Below are 17500 nucleotides of genomic sequence, written 5' to 3' on the forward strand. Positions count from 1 at the left end.
AGCGTTCCGAGTCGAAAAGGGTTTTGATGTGAACTGTCAAAAATGTATTTAATTGCATCTCTTGTTTGCACGCACGCAATTGAAATAGGAAGGTATTTTTGCCTCTAATAGTAAATATGTTGTTTGTTTCGATTAATTTTTCGCTAGAAAAGGATTTTGCCGAGATATTTCCAGCCTTTGTGAACTTTAATATCATGTTGTGTAATTTTCGAGGTTAACAAATTTGCATACGTGTGTTGAAATGTGATACGGGAGCATTTTTGTGGTATAGTGTAACGAAAATAAACAGGTCTGTTGGAAGCTTGCTTGAGTTTCAACAAAATGACCCCCAAAATCGGCAAAAAAAATCTGACACTGATGAATAATAAAGTAGGTGCTATCCCCAAAACGATGGAATTACCTGGCGATAAATAACCTCCTCTTGGAGAGTAAAGTTTTGTCTGTCAACCTGAAGAATTGGGCGATTGTGATCTTTGTGTTGAATTCGCACATTTCTTGTCAAACTTTATAACACTTGAAAGAAAAAGGAAACTTACAAAAACAAAAACCCGGTATCTGTGTCAAATGATGATTTGACACTGTTTCGCGAGTAAACACACTTTCGATTTTGCGCTTTTACTGGTGCAGCCAAAAGTACATTAGCAAAAATCTCCCAGAATGTTTGTCGGTGATCGTAACTTTTTATATTCGGGGTTAAAAATTAATGTTGTTTTCGTGTCATAAATGTTGTTGCTGATGGCAAAATATTTTATTCTCGATCGACCGTCCAGAAAACTTCCTTCTGCTCTTCCCAAAAACTTTGTACCACTATTTATTTACTTTTTCATCAATATTTGTTTCGCATAAAGCAAGCTAACAAAATCAGTTCCTTGCTTGGTCCGCATTTGTTAGCGTTAAAATAGAATTTTCGGTCCAATGCTTCTGTTTTGAGGGGTATATTGTTTTTGGTCTCCCATCCAAACACTAACCCCGCCGAACAGGCATTAACTTCAGCGAACTATTGTAGCTGTCAGATGCTCAGAAGGCACCCTTAAACTTGTGGTGAAAAGAAGTTGTGAGGGAACTTGAAAATTATCAACACGTCAGCCCAAAAGCCAATGTTTCTCGCTTCTCTTTTATTTGTTATTCTTCAGAGACTGGAATGCTGTAGTTCAATACCACACAATTCAGTGCCTTCTGGTTTTCTGTAACACGTACCACAGGCAACCCAGTGTATGCTTCACGGAAGCATCTCGTTTAATAAATAAAGGACCTGGGACTCGTTTCTGGAAACTCCAAAAATCGTTTCGGGTACGAAAAGCCATTCACGAATTCACCAATCCGTTTCTTATCATAGTCTGGTCTTTTAACATGTTTTCAACGTAACAAAAAGCAAAATGATTGTAAAGTTTAACGACTTAAAACCATCCTGTTCTTAAGATACAAAGCGAATTGTGACAGCTGAAGATGCCCCGAAAAGTCTCGAGGCTTTTGAGAAACGGGTCTTTTTCGGGTAATTCCCTCTACATATATATCTTAAGAACGGAGAGGTTGTTAGTATGACAAATTCCCTTATCCGTGGGAAGTGAATTCTTACTACTACACTATCACTGCGTCCCTTTTAAACCACGTACTTCGACTCACCTCTTCGCTTGCAGATGAAGTAGCACATATTTGAACAGGATATATTTGTCCACAGTCCAGTACTCTCAAAGAACGCAACACAGCTGGTATTTTGCTGAGCAGGGGGGTTGTGCCATTTTGTGAAATTCCCCTTGGAGCCATCTAGCCAGTGTACCTCATTTTGAAAGAATCGCAATCCAATCCACGAGCAGTTCCAGGATGAATTTATTAGAGAAGTTACGAACTGATTTTCGTTGTGGCTCCATATGGAAACCATCTCGGAATTGTTGTTGCGGCAATTAGAAGAAGCAGCGCTCCAGGTGAAAGGCTGTTTTTGAAAAGCTTTGTAGCAGTGACCACCAAAACTAGACCATCCAGGCAAGCATGCTGCAAAGGGGAGCACAAATTGAATCGTTCACATAGTTGCAGTCAACCAATGATTGTACTTATTGATGTTGTCGCTGTATTAGAGCGTTCTCTGTAATTTTGGTGGTAGTGTAATTAACTAAATTGTATTCGAATTTCGATCGGTTCACAAGTTTTGACATTATTTCCAGCATAGTTAATAGAGGGGACTGGCTTTGAAGCTCGGCAAACATCTAAGGAGCAAACAAAAATACCAAGATTTAGGTTGGAAAGTCCACGACCGTGCACAATCTTTTGTTTTGCGCTCATACACTATGCATGAATTGCGTAACCAACACGTTTCTATTGTTTAGCTCCTCAGTACGAGTAAACGACTATTGTGTTTTGTGCACAGTCAAAAAGAGAACAAAAACCTAATACAAAGACAAAATCCCTCACCCGTGGGAAGTGAATTCTTCATCCCTCATCCGTGGGAAGTGAATTCTTACTACTACACTATCACTGCATCCCTTTTAAACCACGTACTTCGACTCACCTCTTCGCTTGCAGATGAAGTAGCACATATTTGAACAGGATATATTTGTCCACAGTCCAGTACTCTCAAAGAACGCAACACAGCTGGTATTTTGCTGAGCAGGAGGGTTGTGCCATTTTGTGAAATTTCCCTTGGAGCCATCTAGCCTTTGTACCTCATTTTGAAAGAATCGCAATCCAATCCACGAGCAGTTCCAGGATGAATTTATTAGAGAACTTACGAACTGATTTTCGTTGTGGCTCCATATGGAAACCATCTCGGAATTGTTGTTGCGGCAATTAGAAGAAGCAGCGCTCCAGGTAAAAGGCTGTTTTTGAAAAGCTTTGTAGCAGTGACCACCAAAACTAGACCATCCAGGCAAGCATGCTGAAAAGGGGAGCACAAATTGAATCGTTCACATAGTTGCAGTCAACCAATGATTGTACTTATTGATGTTGTCCCTGTATTAGAGCGTTCTCTGTAATTTTGGTGGTAGTGTAATTAACTAAATTGTATTCGAATTTCGATCGGTTCACCAGTTTTGACATTATTTCCAGCATAGTTAATAGAGGGGACTGGCTTTGAAGCTCGGCAAACATCTAAGGAGCAAACAAAGATACCAAGATTTAGGTTGGAAAGTCCACGACCGTGCACAATCTTTTGTTTTGCGCTCATACACTATGCATGAATTGCGTAACCAACACGTTTCTATTGGTTAACTCCTCAGTACGAGTAAACGACTATTCTGTTTTGTGCACAGTCAAAAAGAGAACAAAAACCTACAACAAAGACAAAATCCCTCATCCGTGGGAGGTGAATTCTTACTACTACACTATCACTGCATCCCTTTTAAACCACGTACTTCGACTCACCTCTTCGCTTGCAGATGAAGTAGCACATATTTGAACAGGATATATTTGTCCACAGTCCAGTACTCTCAAAGAACGCAACACAGCTGGTATTTTGGTGAGCAGGGGGGTTATGCCATTTTGTGAAATTTCCCTTGGAGCCATCTAGCCATTGTGCCTCATTTTGAAAGAATCGCAATCCAATCCACGAGCAGTTCCAGGATGAATTTATTAGAGAACTTACGAACTGATTTTCGTTGTGGCTCCATATGGAAACCATCTCGGAATTGTTGTTGCGACAATTAGAAGAAGCAGCGCTCCAGGTGAAAGGCTGTTTTTGAAAAGCTTTGTAGCAGTGACCACCAAAACTAGACCATCCAGGCAAGCATACTGCAAAGGGGAGCACAAATTGAATCGTTCACATAGTTGCAGTCAACCAATGATTGTACTTATTGATGTTGTCCCTGTATTAGAGCGTTCTCTGTAATTTTGGTAGTAGTGTAATTAACTAAATTGTATTCAAATTTCGATCGGTTCACAAGTTTTGACATTATTTCCAGCATAGTTAATAGAGGGGACTGGCTTTGAAGCTCGGCAAACATCTAAGGAGCAAACAAAGATACCAAGATTTAGGTTGGAAAGTCCACGACTGTGCACAATTTTTGTTTTGCGCTCATACACTATGCATGAATTGCGTAACCAACGCGTTTCTATTGGTTAGCTCCTCAGTACGGAGTAAACGACTATTGTGTTTTGTGCACAGTCAAAAAGAGAACAAATACTTACAACAAAGAAATTTGTCGGGTTTCATAACCATTCCCCTCTATTAACTATGTTTCCAGCACTTCCACATCAATCAGCTAAAACACCACCAGTGAATGTTGGAAGTAAAAGTAAAGTAAAGTAAAGTTAAGCAACCATATTTAACAACTCGTAACAGTAATTCAACTGACAAACCTGAGGTCGACGGTGCGCTCATTTTACTCCCCCCTTTCCATCAGTGCTCCGTTTTACGGGTATTTAAAGCTACTTAGCAACACGGAAAGGAAAGAAGTGATATCCGGGAATCGAACTCAGGACCTCTTGCACCAAGGTTGCACACTAACCGACTGTGCCATCCTTGCCTTTCATAATTAGATCATCCTTGCCTTTCATGATTAGATCATCCTTGTCTTTCATAATTACATCATGATTGACAACTGAGACTTTAGGGCCTATACAAACGAAGCAAGTTTTCCATTTTTTCGATGAGGAACGTTTGTTATCGACAGCTCTCTTCTTCCCTCGGTCAGCGGCGGGTACAAAACACTGGTCAAAGGTCATTCTTTTACCAACACAGAAAGAATATTAAACATTCGTTGAAGCTAAACACTTAGGCATAATTAGGCCTAAACAATAGTTTCAAGGCCTTATGTTAACATTAGTAAACGGTTAGGGTTGTTTCTGTATTGGTAAAACAATGACCTGTGACTCGTGACCTGTGTTTTGTACCTGTCCATTTTGCGAGAAAGTTATCGATTATTTAAGTCTATTTCGCAGCTGCGCAGACGATTTTTAAAGTCAGCGGCTCCTCGTTCTGCCCGATATAAGTTCCCAGACTCGTGCAAAACGTAACGGTTATCCACAACTAAACGTTTTGTATGTGAAAACGCATTCCCAACACCAACAATTATCGACTGGAAGAAGTCTTGGACAACAACTTGCCTCGTCTGTGGGGGCCCTCAGACAATTTCAATCTTAGTAAGCATGTTTGATCTCATAAGCGTTTTGCCATCCAATAGTTTACCAGGCTTGAAATTGGAGAGAGAACACGTTCTTTGATATTTTGCATTGAAGCCTCTTTGCTGTTTGCTTTTTGCTTATGTTAAGGAAACAAACTGTGAAAAGTGACTTCAGCACAGATTCTGATCATGTCATGCTCCATTTCTCCTTGCGAGCAGAGCCTCTCTGAAAATCACCGGAGGGGAGAAAGAGAGACTCATAGACAAAAGTAGTTGGGACGGTTATGTAAATGAACCCGGCACCAGAGCTGTATTTTTAAAGCGCAAAAGAAGTAGTTTCACCTTCTCTTACACAGCCCCTCTCCCCCCTGTTCAATTTTAGAAGGTAAAAACAATTTCCCACTAGACCCGTTCAGTTTTGCACAGCATTGAATCAGGGGTGGAAAAAGCAAAGAAGATGTCAAAAGTGCTAACCTACTTAACGGTTTTGTCTATGATTGTAGTCACTCCGGTTAAACCGGCTTAGGCAACGCGCGCATCATATTTTTGACAAGGCGAAGGTCAAAATCGAGCCTTCAGTACGAAAATCAACATGGCGTCTTGGAGAGCGATCGAGACTTGGGATTGAAACTGTCTCCAAGCAACGGTTTGCGCATACTCAACAGAGTATCTCGTCGAGTTAAAAAAGGCTCTGCTAGTAGGGTGGCACCATTTCTACAATAATGACCACATGACCATTTGCTTTTCGGATTATGTAATATTTAAGAATGACACCTGTCCAGTTTTTGCTTCAGCTCACCCCTAACGATTTTTCTCGTCTGTGGGTCACTTTCCTTGGGTGAAAATGGTTAAATGATATAACAGGCTTCATGATCACGTGAACTAATATGTGATAATCTGAACTTGAGACTTAAGTCTCAAGCTCCAAACTACAGTCCAACCCGACTTTGTTAGTCGAAAAATTGGCCAAGACCTACATGAATGCGAGATCAAACCACACCTGGTTAATCAACATTGCGTTGTGTGCCAATTTCGGCAATGCAACCTGTGCGATACAGGTAGCTATGTTAGCTACACACGTGGCCATCTACATACACGCGTGGCTGGCCACAAAAGTACGTCATCTTCTGTACGGAAGGATTACGATCAAGACCACGCGGGTGCTCTCCCTGAGGACCTCCTTAGCTGCTTTAGAGTGTTGAAGAAATGTATGAAGAAGTTGGGCTATCTGGTTAACAAAATGCTGTACATCAAACGATTAAGACCACGGTTGAACGTGCAAACAGATTCAATCCGTGCTGAAGTCTTTGTCTAGCTCTTCTTCACTTATGCAAATTTGGAGTATTTTATATCTGTTATGAACTCGCATATTCATTTCCATTTCTTTGATAATGGCATCATGAAATCGCCGAAACATCGGAAGTTTAACATTTTATCGCTAGTTTTTACATGTCTATTATTATTATTATTATTATTATTATTATTTACTGTTTTTCTCGGCTATTGCTGTGTCTGTGATATTTGTGTCCCAGCTATATACGGAGGGGAAATTCCGCTTCCTTTATACAAGGCCTTATTGAATTCAAATACCTGACGCTACTTTGAACTTCACACAGTCACTCGAGGGACCATCTCCGAAGCTGTTGTAAGCCAATAACGACACACAGTATGTGGAGTTTATTTCCAAGCCCTTTACTTTCAGAAAGGTCTCGGTGACTCCAAGATCGGTGAAACTAAATTCTCCCTTTGCAATAGAAACTTTGTACTTAAACGAGTGCCCTCCAAAAGCATAGTATACTGGTAATGAACTCCAGGATATGATTGCCACTTGCGTGGTCGCCATGGAGATAGCCACATTTACCGGTGGACCAGTTGGTGGACCTGTTGAGAGGACATATCATCGTCGTCGTCATCATAATTATTACTACCCCTTTGTTTTTTCTACTACTCATCAACATAATCCGCCGTCTTCGTATTCTTCGTGGTCGTCATTGTCGTTGTCGTCGTAATCGATCGTCTTGTCATCGTCACTTTCATGATCATCGTCGTCATGGTTATCGACATCTTCGTTATTGCCTGTCAACAAGCATCATTCATCATCAATTTTCATAGGGTTTTTCATAATCTTAAGAATTAATTAAATGCATAATCATCGCTAGCATCATCAACAACCAGAAAAACAACCACATCAATTCTAAATTCGAAACCATAACCACAAATAAATAAATAAATAAATAAATAAATTAATTAATTAATTAATTAATTAATTCCCTTGAGTCAGAAAACTGAATTTATACTGAAATAGAAAATGCCCACACTTTCACGCTATACTTCATTCAGTTGTTGTAGTTGTTTATCACATCAGCATCTTTTATTTATTATAACTTCAGGTTCCATCGCTTTGTATTCTGACTAACTGAGGATGGCAGACGTTTCTGTCGAAACATGTATTATAAACTCAAAGGTTTCGTCGTTTTATTAAAATTCTTTTCTTGTCTGCAACTTACTATCAAGTAATTAATTAAAAATGAAATAATTAAATTACAATTTAAAAAAGCACCTACACAACTACTCAGTAACTTGCACCCTTATGCAATATGAACTGTAATAGCGGTTGCGTCAAAATGAATTTTGAAATCCCTATACGCCGACTGCATGTGTTTACGTCATAACTGGTTCGTTTCTGCACCTGAAGCTGCGACTGGCCAAATAAAAATGGTCGTCTTCAATAGGGTTATAATGATGTCATTCAAACAGCAACATGCACGGCAAAGGGAAAATCAAAAACAAGTGTTGTAACTGAATAGTAGGAATTATGTATGAACAGGATAAGCGAAATTTGCGTAATGCCGACGAACGGGTCAAAGTTTCCAAGTGTCCAGTTTTATTTTTCTTTTGTTAAATGCTTTCAAATGTTAACATTCATTGGAGGGTTGTTAGCAGCGAAAAGCAATGATCGAGTTGTCAAATTTTCATGCGTAGCTACCTTTTAAGTTGTCCACAGGGATCCCAAAAATTTCGATTCTCAAGCATGGATAATTTTCGTAGGTCCATGGCCAGATACGAACAAGCTGGGCTGTTGGAGCGAACTTCAATTCACGTTTGACCACATCGAAGGAATTGTCATTTCCTTGTAGAACCTGGAATAATGAGGCACTTTAAACTTTAATGCCAATGTGTCATTATTTGATACTAAAATCAGTGCTAAAATGAAGTTCCTACCTCGCTAGTCCCATGGTTGTACCATTCCCACACGGACCCATTTGAGGACAACTGTACGCGATATGTCGTTGTATAGGCATCAGGGGCATGCCTACCTTGAGTGGCGATCGCGCAAATACTATGCAGCGAGCCTAGTTTGACTTCGAGAAAGTCTACCCTCGAAGAATTGAGCGATGGGCACCAGGCCTCTTTACCCGCAAGCCTGGCTTTTCTGGGAAAGAATTCTCCATGTGTCGAACTGGCTGTAATGTTGGCATCTGGGAAAAGTCCACTTTCAAACCCCATCGTTATGTTATCGCACGTCGCATTGTCGGTATAATTGTAAGTGACTGTGGAGGAAAATGATATTACCACACTTGATCCTCGCACGTTATTTGTGCCTAGAAAAAACTAAAATACTGTAATGACTAAGGCAGACTCAAAACCATATCATCTGCAATACTTTACTGGTACAAGAGTTTCACAGCTGAGCTGAAAGCTACATGTAATATACACATATATTTCAAAGCTACTTTTTTTTGGCAAGCCAGATAAGGTCAATTTTTTTGACTAATTTTGTTTTGAAAATGCGTAAATAATTCGAAAGACGACATCAAGTCGTCACCGGTTTGGAGTCTTTTCATTGTTGAATTTCTTTCAAGCGAAGATAAATTTTGTTCAGGTACTTTGCACCGATCAAACTAATCTATTGAGGTACAATTTTTATGTTTTGAGATTCTCCGAACAGTGGTCAGGAAAAAGAAAATGTGGTCCGTTTGAAATTGGGAATAGTTAGGGAAGAAAGACAAAACTGTCTCAAGGAAATTAAAGAAGTGGGTGAACAGTTAAAGGGATCGAAAGGTGGGGAACACGTTTGGAATCACTGTCTGGAAAAGGAAACACAAGCTTGTTGGGACAAGGGAACACAAACAAATTCTCGTGGACCACACCCTGGAAGGCGGAATGTTTTTTCCAGTTTTCGCTGTCATTACCACTTACCGGCTTTTTCACAAACAAATGAATTGGGATTGATACAATCCACTTGGTACCAATTTCCATCTACGCTGCATTGATGTTTTTCATTACTTTGGCAGATAGCTACGCACAAGCTGCTGTCGTTTATTCTGGTGTTCCACATTGTGTTAAAGCCAATGGTTGCACCATCCACCCAGGTGTAATTCATTAAAGCCTCGTTCCATTGTGCACCTATCCATGTAAAATTATCGACGATGGACGCTACAAATTTGTTTTCTTCAAAGCTTGAAATGGTCACCAACTGCGACTTGATACTGATGCAGCTTTCTTTTGCCTTTTTCCAGCTTTTTGGTTCCCTTATCATTAAGTAACTGGAGTTTTCGTGTCTTAACCATGAACTTGGACAATCTGAAAGGAAGTAAGCTCACCTTTGGCTTAACAAAGTTGTAGTCAGCTGTGGGGTTTGGGATTTTAGAGTAGCTTTATGGAAAAACCCTAAATAACTATGACCACAACCAGGTTTTTGTGAGCCCGCGAGACTGAGCACCCCCAGCAAACCATTGTTTTAACGAAAACCGCTGGTCAGCAACCTGGTTCTGGTCATTGCTGTCTAAGGTCTTCCAGCTTGATGTAGCTACTTACTCTCCCAACTGTGATACACTACATAGGACAGACTACACTCTGCGAATAGTGTGTGGATTCTTTTAACGTCCCACAGCGTTATGAACATCAAAGGGTTGTGAGACGGTGTCTACGGTTTATCGTCCTTAAGACTAGAGGGTCTAAGCATTTGTGGATGTAATTAGAAAGGCAGCACTTTCCCCTCAGTTATCTAAAGACCCTGAGTATTGGTCCGGCCGGAGTCCAATTTGCGACCTTCCACCTGACATCGCGGTGCGCAACTAAACTGAAAGGGTGTATTTTTACTTTCGATGGTAACTCGGGGATGCTCGGATAAAATCCGAGTGCAGCTTTGCCGGTGTCGAAATTACGACCACTGAGCTATGGTAGGTCATCATAAACTTGCCCTTCCATGCACTTCTAAGACTGAAACGAAATTGTGCATTAATGATCGCAAGTGTAGAAGAAGGATCCAACAATGTTACTGGATGATATCAAGCAACGGAAGTCCTTCCAGTCAATAAAGGATAGAGAGTGCAGGACCTGCCCAAGGGCAAACCACTTAGAAAATTTTCACCCCGATTAACAAATGAAGATTTTACCTCACCACTATAAACCGACCCATTAATTCTACTTCTGTAAAACACTTGGAACGTACCACAACTTTTACTTTCGTTCAGTTGAAACGAGGAATTGATACCAGTATACAAAGGCGGGACGCTCTGGCAACGCCGTTCTCGTTTTTGCTTCCCTGTAAGCATGTCGCATGGCTCCCAGGGCGCCCATTCTCCCTGCTGGAATTGACCGAGGACACCATCTACGAATGAACAAATAAACAAGTCAGTGGGTTAGGTGCCACTTTTAGGCGCTATCCAGTTTTCGGTGTTAATTTCGGACTTTTCAGCTTTGAAATGGAACGGCTTAGTCAACTTCACATTTATCTCGATGTCTAATTGCGAATTAGAAGAACGCAGTGCCGAAGGAATGGGGGAAACTGGTCAAGTCTAAACAAGTACACCTACGGCCGCCATGGGCTATGGACAATGATGGTGATAGCTGTGATAAAAAAGAAGGTATTATCTACATTATTATGGCTAATTTGAATTCTCTTTTTCAAAAAAATAGATATTATGATATTGCTCTTTGTCTTAACGCAGTAAAAATGTAGCCTTCATGAAATGGTTGTGTAAAGATACAATAGATAATCAATTGATTTTGGTTTAAATGAGAGCATAGTCGGGCACCTTAGCGATAGAATGATTGACACATAGTTTTAGAGATTTTGCATAGAGGAACAGCAAAAGGTTATATTATAAAGGAAATGATTTCCGAACGAGGCACACGAACATGAAAGAATTGTACCGTATAGTTACTAGAGAAAGTCGACCAACACTCTGCAACACAAGTATTCTTTTTGAGGAAGGACCCGGGCCTATATTGCGACTTTTTCAACCTCCGAGAAGGACCTAGAGGATACGTGCAACAACCTCGGTCAGGAAAATTTCAGCTCTGGTGGCTTAATGCGAATTGCCCCAACCGTCTCTGAAATTGCATAAACACATTTTCTTTGGTTACTCTCCTAGGCCCGGGGCATTTCAGGACTATTTTTTGTTTCTTTTTTGTACATGTTTGTTGTTTGAAAAGCTTGTGTAGCTTAGTACCTCGTCCATACTGCTTGAATGCAGTTTACAATCTCTCATGGACGTGAGAGAACTACAAAACTAGTAGTAGTAGTAGTTCAAAACTACGCCTGGCGACCACACCGGGAACAATGTTCCTTACCCTTTCCGGGTCTTTAACGTCCCATACAATTTGGTTTCTTGCGAGGGTGTGACTGAGGTAGGACGTACGTTTTGCCGGTTCGAGGCGACTCGAAAATCTAGCGTTGGTGCAAGGGAATGTTTGTTTATTGATGACAAAAATAGACTGTGAGAAGCACGCGAAGAACGCATCACGATAACCTTAAAACTGCATGTTACGATCAGATTGATCTTGTTGGTTCTGTTCCTCCAGCTGGGGAGTTGAACAGAAAACTCATAAAAAATAAAGAATCTAACACCGAGTGGCGAATTTACTACCGTTTTTGTAGGCAACCAGGTATTCTTCGGGAATGGGGCCTTTCTTGAAGTCATCAGTCGAAGACCACTCCAGTCCTGTATATTCGTCCGTGCCTCCAACGCGAAGAACAGTTAACTCGTAGAACGTGCCTGCTGTCATATGTGCGCTAATTGTCCTAGAAGGAATGAAAAGAGATTCTCAGTTTGAAGTATCATGTATTATCGTCAAATCACCGAGCCTGATACCATTCACATTAGCCAATTATCTTTAAAGTGAAGGTATATTTTTGAGTCTCTGCAATAATTTAATATTTGTCACCCAGAGTGACATAAACCTCTCCCGGCGACAATTGTGTGCTAATTCAAGTAGGGAATTCAAAGCACAGACTTGTTCTTCCGGGACAAATATTTCTTGGCAAATTTTCCTTAAAGTTCCTTGTAAATATTTATGAAGTAATTTTCTCTTTTTTTTTTTCCACATAATCCAAATGGCTTTCTTTTCACTTTCTTCTCAACGAGAGGTCGTGGATCTTGGTAAACGGGCGTTTATATCCTGCCGCTAATTTGTTAAAAGGAAACAGATGTTGATGACACTATTGGTTTCCGCTGTAGTAAGGTGTACGTAAACCTCATTTTCAAGGCGAGTTCATAAGAAAGACTGCTGTTATACCGAATTGTCTTAAAAATCGGTATTACGGCAATGTTCTATGAGAAGAAATCACTTGAAAGGCAATGAAAATGTCATGCCCTGCGAGTCATTTATATAGAGCATTTTTCATATTACTATACCAAAATGTGCTTCAATCAACAATGATTTAGATAAACATGTACAGGAAAAAACTAACGATAAAAGAGTCCGACGTTTCGGCGATATCTTGGCGCCATTGTCAAGGGAAACTAAATTAAATATTCGATCTCAAGAGTAACTAAGAGTCCAGAGTCATTAATTTGCATAAGTTAGACAAAAACCTTAGCGCGATTTAAGTCTGATTGTACGTTTAAACACGGTTACTCTTGAGATGGCATATTTAATTTAGTTTCCCTTGACAATGGCGCCAAGATGTCGCCGAAACGTCGGACTCCTTTATCGTTAGTTTTTGCCTGTATATGTAAATGTGCTTTGCAATAATAAGGAGCGAACAAAATATTTCAAATCAAACACAAGTAACCTTCTGAAAAACCCCAACTTTCGGAAGACAACAAATAATTAATTTGATATATGCAAAGACGTGTTGTATGCGAATCCAGACAAAGTTATGATAGGAACAGACTACATCTCCCTATTTGTGGTACTTTTATTTAAAAAAAGTAAAGGTAAAGTCAGCTTACAGGCCTAGTGGCCCATCAGCCCGGAGCTTACCCCAGGTTTCTGTAGCATGAAGAGACTAGGAGTATTTCTACTTCCCCCTGGATGGGATGCTAGTCCATCGCTGGGTTACCTCCAGCATTTCGCTGGTACCCATTTATACACCTGGGTAGAGAGAGGCACCGAGGGAGTAAAGTGTCTTGCCCAAGAACACAACACAATGTCCTCCGAAGTCGAGCACACTAACCATGAGGTCACCGCACCTCCCACTTTTTTAAACTGAAGTATTAATTATATATAAAACGGAGTTTAACGTGTTATTTCACGGAGAGAATCGAAAAAATGTATTTCTCGAAGGTGACGAGATACAATACAATAGGCCATTTCCGAAAATTATTTTTCATTCATATGTAAAGGAGAACTAATTACCATCACAAAAACTTCGCACTTAGACTCGCTTTGAAGAGAAGGCAGACATGAACTCGGAAATGGCCTATTCAATACATATTTAACTGACCACTCCCTATAGGGGGGTTTTCATCAGGGCCAATGCAACACAATGAACGAAACGACCGAACAAAACAAGAACAACAACAACAACAACTGTTAAGAATCCCAACTGGCCGGAGGCAAACCCGTTGGCTAGTTACAAGTGCAGCCGAGAAGTTGAACTAGGTACTACGTATACCAGGATCAAATTCAGCAAGTAGTCAAAACGGGTCTTAAACTCGGGATCTCCAGATATCACGGAAAGTGCCCTAACCACTCGGCCACACTGCCTCCAACACAACTTACAGCGAAAAAAATATTTCACATTATGTATGCTTTAAGTATGTAAAAAAACAAAAAAAGTGTCTTACTTATTTTTGCATCTCACATATGTGTTAACACCTTCGGCCTTAAAAGACAAAGCGCAAGATCTGTTGCAGGATACGTGAAAGCTGTAGAATCCACTCTTTGGGACTGTAACATAAGCTCGAAGTCGTTGACCAGATAGTTCTCGAGTTAAATTAGAGTTGAAACTGTTGATTACTCCACTGCAATGTGGCCTCTCTGGAAAGTCGCGATGCTCCAGCAATGAGCTCAAGTTGTGTATCTGGGTATCGTTCATCCATATTTCTTGCAAAACCCCTTTGATTTCTACATGAACGTATATTAAAACACGTTGATTAAGACTGGCCCATTGCATTAATTGGTTTTACTTTAATTTACGTCAACATGAAGAAGGGTAGCAGGCGTGGGATGCCACAATGGCGAGCCTAGCACTCTTCTCCCACCAATGTGACCCGATTTCGATTTCCAGACTCGGTGTCATATGTGGGTTGAGTTTGATGTTTCTAGACTCTACTCTGCTTCGACAGGTTTTTCTTCGGGTAGTCCTGACCGGTTTTCCCTTCTCTTCAAAAACCAGCATTTTCATTTGATGATATTTGAATTATTTTCTCCTTCTCCTTGTGCTCGGCAATAAAAGCTAGAGACTAAAAATTAAAAAGTGATTATTCTAACTAGTACTACAAAATAAAGCTCATTGAAGTGTGTGGTGCACAAAGCCTATACGTACGTGTTCTAGTAGGCCATTATCTAATTGAGGAATTTGAAAGTGGAATTGCACAACCCAAAAATAAATCTAAAATCTAGTTATACTAGTCTCGGGAAAAAGGATTTTTGTCGATTGATGTTAACTTAACATGCTGCATAGTTGAATCAGAAAAGTTGGGGGGAATGGCATTATTTTGTGTCCAAAATAATTTGTTGCAAGCTAAGTTTTGAAAAAGATCACGAAAGATTCCTTTAAGTCTAAACGCCAACTGCCAATATTTAAAAGAACAAATAGTTAGGCATAACAAACAAAAAACTTCAAAAACACAAAAGTAAATAAATGCTGGCGGGAGGTAATACATAACAAGTAGTAAAATGTAAGCTGTGAAGTGTAAGTTGTAAAACCGAGGAAACTCATTTCATTGACAGACAAGTGAGTTTTAAAAAGTTTCTAACATTGGTTCAAACTTTGCAGTTAGAACTCAGTCTGATTAAAACTGAACGTACTGCTGTAATTAATTTACTAGTTCTTGTCAACAGTACATTGAACTCAGTAATTTGGAAAAGCAGTACAGTGAAACCTCTGTTAAGCGGCCACCCTCGGGGTAGCCGTCGGCTAGTGGCCGCTTAAATTAATGGAGGTTGGCCGCTTTAAGTTAATGGAAAATCGTCAGAAATAAGTATAATCTTTAGTAGAAACGTCTCTTTATTCTAATTATGTCCCAAAACTGATGGCAACATGGCTTACTAAATTTCTTGAGAGACCAACAAATCATGACAAAGCAGTTATTGAGTGAAAACGTATAAACAGACGCAGCGGCTATGGCTTGGAAGTACTATGTGCGAACTACTTCACAGGAGGTCAGTCGGACAAATTAACCGTCAATTTATTGGTTGGAATGGAAGCTTAAAACAGAAGGATTTCAACGCAAATAGTTGTAGAAAAACATGCAAGGACAAGTTATCTAGATTATGATTGGAGAATTAATTTGATTTGACTGACGCACTCTATACTGAGTTTGCATGTTGAGTAAAAATTAAAACCTGTATCTGTTAGCTTAGTGACCGCTGAATTGTACAAAGGTGTGTTTGAATCTTTTTATCAGTCGTCACCTATCTCGGACTGTATTTTACTTCAACACATTTTCAAAACAAAGCCAAACTAAGGGTATTAAATTCTTGGTGGCCGCTTAATACAGGTGAAAGCAACAGGAGAACTCTCATCGGGACGGCCAAAAGGTGGCTGCTGGCGATTAGTAGAGGTTTGATTTACAATATTATTCTACAATTATCTCGGGAATTTGATTACTGGCCGCTGAATGGGGGTTCCATTGTGCTTTAAAACAAAACCATGCATGGAGCTCATTGTGTCGTGAGAACCAACAGCTGTCTGTAACAACCGCCGCGGGTGATCTCTGTAAATGGGATGATGTTTTCGGTTAGCTTTACACTATACTTTACACTTTACCAAGGAAACGAAAACCAGCATGTCAAATAGTTGATCATATCCCACAAATTAAGATGACGAATGGATTTTTAAAAAAAAGCGCATTGAAAAGACTTTAAAGGTTAAGCACTGATACCTTTTCGTCAAATCCATCATTTCCACGACAGTTTGATGAGTTTAATATGGAGGAAAACCTGCCTGCATGAGTCAGCAATTGTACTTAGCGCCCTTTATTTGCATGCTCTTAAGTCTATTATTAGGTGAAAAGTTTGAAAGTCCTTTATTAATTTACGGAATTCACAAGCTTCCATCTTTTTTTTTCTTTGATCAGTTAATTATACCTTCGTGAAAAAAGTTTTAGTTAAGGTTACACAAGGTCAATACAGGTTTTGCGCGGCAGCCATATGCATGTTGCACGGCAGGAACAATGAAAATGTTTTGCATTAGAAAGAACATTTGTTCCCATAGCAAAAAGAATCTATTGTTCCCGCCATGCAACATGGCTGCCGTGCAAAACCTCTATAGGGAGTTTAAGATCTACAACGACGACGTTGAAGAACGTCACTTCATAATATAACTTTGCAGTATCGTAAGTTTCTCGCGGTTCGGCATCTCGTTCGCGTTGTACAATGTGAGAGAAATATCCTAAAAATAAATTGGTACGAGCGATTTCAGAGGAAAAATAGAGAATGAAAGATTCACTTTTCAATCAGGGCTCGCGTTGTCGTCAAAACCTCAAATTTGGTGATTTCACGTCGTTGTTGTGCAGAGAACCGCACGTTTATGTGTTAAAATGCGTGCAGCACGATTATTTGTTCTCTTTGTTGTTTCGTGCGTGGTGTTCTCGTTGACGACCGCGTCGTAAGTCTTGAAGTCTCTAATAATTCACCTTTTGGAATGCAAGACAGGTTAAACTCATCTTCTTCATCATACTCCGATTGAGTTGCCTCGGTAAAATATCCAGCCATAATGATCTACAAAATTGAAAATATATTAAACTTTATTCTAAGTTAAAGTAAACTTCCTTTTCAAAACGAAAACTTTTAGTCTCTTTTAGTCTTCGGGCGCTTAAGAAACGAAAGCCCTTAGTTTCATTTGTGTATTGAATAGTTACATCTTAATCATTTACAGATGTATAAAAATTGTGCACAATCATACTCACCAGAAGAGTGACTAACCATTTCGCCAATTGTAAGCTTATGCGCTTCATCTCAGGTGACCTATATCGAGCTTTATCCTGCTCCACCACAAAGCTGATCGACAGATGGTAGTCTTTTGAAAATAATTGCTGTATTGCAATTAA

General features: G+C 39.8%; 1 protein-coding gene across 1 annotated transcript in view; it reads right to left on the reverse strand.

Annotated features, from left to right (window-relative positions):
* The window catches only part of LOC138023015 (uncharacterized), a 34784-nt gene extending 17358 nt beyond the window's left edge, over nt 1-17426 (reverse strand). The window contains exons 1-14 of the mRNA XM_068870051.1: nt 17360-17426; nt 17087-17171; nt 14072-14351; nt 11927-12081; nt 10507-10665; nt 9252-9635; nt 8274-8602; nt 8038-8191; nt 7008-7127; nt 6639-6932; nt 4437-4544; nt 3355-3720; nt 2504-2869; nt 1624-1989 (exon numbers count right to left, since the gene is read on the reverse strand). Coding sequence (XP_068726152.1) covers nt 1624-1989; nt 2504-2869; nt 3355-3720; nt 4437-4544; nt 6639-6932; nt 7008-7127; nt 8038-8191; nt 8274-8602; nt 9252-9635; nt 10507-10665; nt 11927-12081; nt 14072-14351; nt 17087-17171; nt 17360-17407 — 3214 coding nt within the window. The 5' untranslated portion in view covers nt 17408-17426. The remainder of the gene's footprint in view (nt 1-1623; nt 1990-2503; nt 2870-3354; nt 3721-4436; nt 4545-6638; nt 6933-7007; nt 7128-8037; nt 8192-8273; nt 8603-9251; nt 9636-10506; nt 10666-11926; nt 12082-14071; nt 14352-17086; nt 17172-17359) is intronic.
* Nucleotides 17427-17500: the final 74 nt, after the last annotated feature.

The sequence above is a fragment of the Montipora capricornis genome, chromosome 11, assembly GCF_036669925.1.
Source record: "Montipora capricornis isolate CH-2021 chromosome 11, ASM3666992v2, whole genome shotgun sequence".
In the NCBI taxonomy this organism is placed as follows: domain Eukaryota; kingdom Metazoa; phylum Cnidaria; class Anthozoa; order Scleractinia; family Acroporidae; genus Montipora; species Montipora capricornis.